This window comes from Otolemur garnettii, unplaced genomic scaffold (genome assembly GCF_000181295.1).
Source record: "Otolemur garnettii isolate 467f Iridium unplaced genomic scaffold, OtoGar3 scaffold00024, whole genome shotgun sequence".
Lineage (NCBI taxonomy): Eukaryota > Metazoa > Chordata > Mammalia > Primates > Galagidae > Otolemur > Otolemur garnettii.
This window is the reverse complement of record NW_003852419.1, coordinates 12,683,397-12,684,477: the sequence shown is the minus strand read 5'-3', so window position 1 is coordinate 12,684,477 and position 1,081 is coordinate 12,683,397. Positions and strand designations below refer to the sequence as shown.

General features: G+C 32.7%; 1 protein-coding gene across 1 annotated transcript in view; it reads right to left on the bottom strand.

Moving 5' to 3' along the window:
* EML6 (echinoderm microtubule associated protein like 6) overlaps positions 1–1,081 on the bottom strand; it is a 293,843-nt gene that overhangs the window by 59,701 nt on the left and 233,061 nt on the right. The window contains exon 24 of the mRNA XM_003787924.3: positions 594–682. Within this exon, the coding sequence (XP_003787972.1) occupies positions 594–682 (89 nt within the window). The remainder of the gene's footprint in view (positions 1–593; positions 683–1,081) is intronic.

Below are 1,081 nucleotides of genomic sequence, written 5' to 3'. Positions count from 1 at the left end.
AGGGTTTGCTATGTGTTGACTCATCCACAATGCAACTTAAGTTTCAGGTGCATTAGTTTTTGAATTCAAAAATGTTATCTACACTTTGATTTCAACAATTAAAAAATTACATATTAGTTAAGGATACGAGGAAACAGGGAAAAAGGAAAACAGTTTGATACATTAGATAATCAGATTGTGGATAGCTTTTACTCCCCCAAATAATGTGTTACTATTGTTATAGATAATATTGTTTATTATCATAAATAAACATTGAGAAAACTGGTTTCAAAATTTATGTTTATGAACAGCTTTGCATAAAATGACATGCTGAGTGGAAAAGGAATATGTAGCATCCAAATTGTTGGACGATTTGTTGTTGTCAGGCAGAGAAAAATAAGCAGAGCACCAACTAGACAGGCTGTATCAGTGGCATACTAAGCCCAGATGCACTCAGAGAATAGGAAACCAGATGAAGCAATCAGATTTAAGAGATGATCAAGTTTAAAGGCATACAAAATGTAACCCATAATAATAATAAACATTGATAGGTTTTTAAAAATATGTACATATTAAATCTTTACAGAACATTTTAAAAAATGTGTGATTTTTACCTCTGACGGTCTGATGACATGACGCTTGCCTCGTGGAGCTTCAAAAAAAAGTTGTTCTTTGGCACCTGAATTAACTTGCAATAATTTTCCTGTTATGACAGAATGAAATAGACAATTAAACTCTGCCGTTATCTCTTTATTATACCATGATTAGCATGGCTGCCACTATTTTATTTAAGTCTCGAATTGAGGAAATATGCTGAATTATTCAGAAGGGCATGTCAGAGCAATTATATGGCATGGTACAAACCCCAAAGCTATGACTTGGAATATACACCTCATAAAATTTGATCTTGAATGTGTTTCAAATTAACAGACGACTCAAACTTGATGTGCTTTACTCTGTTCCACTGAAAATAGAGTTTTCTAAAGCCTGACAAAACTCAATTTTCTCCTCTTTTTCCCAGTTGCTTCTTAGCACTTAGAAGAATTTAAAGCAAACTGCTTTGGCAAGAATTATGACATTAGAAGTGAGAATCTTTTTTTTT